Raw genomic sequence first — 574 nt, 5'->3', positions numbered from 1 at the left:
TCCTCACGGGGTCTTTTCGTTTTGGAAGCTCTAAAACTTTTTCTTCTTTTGTGGTTCTGTTTTCAACCTGTTTCTCAGATGGATGCTGGGTTTTTGCTACTATTATTTTATTATGTGTACAAGTTAAAAGTCGCTACTTTTATTTTATGCTATGCGCTTTAGTCTCTCTAGCGTTGTGGTTTTCTTGTTGGATTTTTAAAAAAAAGTGCTTCTCACACATACGATACTTGAGTTGTGTGAACTTAAGCTTTTATGCGGCTCAGAGAAAATGTGTGGAGAGAAACTTGTATGAACCATGTACGATGTGTAAGTGTACAGAAGCCAATAAACAAGAACTAAAAGCATGTTTGTAAATCTTTTTTCTGAATAATATACTTTTTTGGTGGGATTTGTGTTAAGTTAATTGGGTACAAAAAGATTTAAAAACAGTTTCTTTTTACATTTTTATTTGTGTTTTTTAGTGAGATTTACTGTATTTGAGCATTGTGTTTACGTTGTTTCTTCAGTGACGTGTTTAGACTTGATCACGGTGAATGTATTTCTGCTTCTCTTCTTTTTTATTACACAATTCTTT

At 32.6% G+C, this 574-nt stretch overlaps 1 protein-coding gene across 1 annotated transcript; it reads left to right on the top strand.

The window, feature by feature from the left end:
• Positions 1-353, top strand: TM35_001291060 (uncharacterized protein; the record flags this gene model as incomplete). The annotated part of the gene is made up of 1 exon (XM_029031845.1): positions 1-353. A coding segment is annotated over one exon (353 nt), but the record flags the coding sequence as incomplete, so codon positions are not given.
• Positions 354-574: the final 221 nt, after the last annotated feature.

This window comes from Trypanosoma theileri, assembly GCF_002087225.1.
Source record: "Trypanosoma theileri isolate Edinburgh chromosome Unknown TM35_Tth_129_V1, whole genome shotgun sequence".
Taxonomy (NCBI): domain Eukaryota; phylum Euglenozoa; class Kinetoplastea; order Trypanosomatida; family Trypanosomatidae; genus Trypanosoma; species Trypanosoma theileri.
The sequence above is the reverse complement of the archived record's forward strand: the minus strand, read 5'-3'. Positions and strand labels throughout refer to the sequence as shown.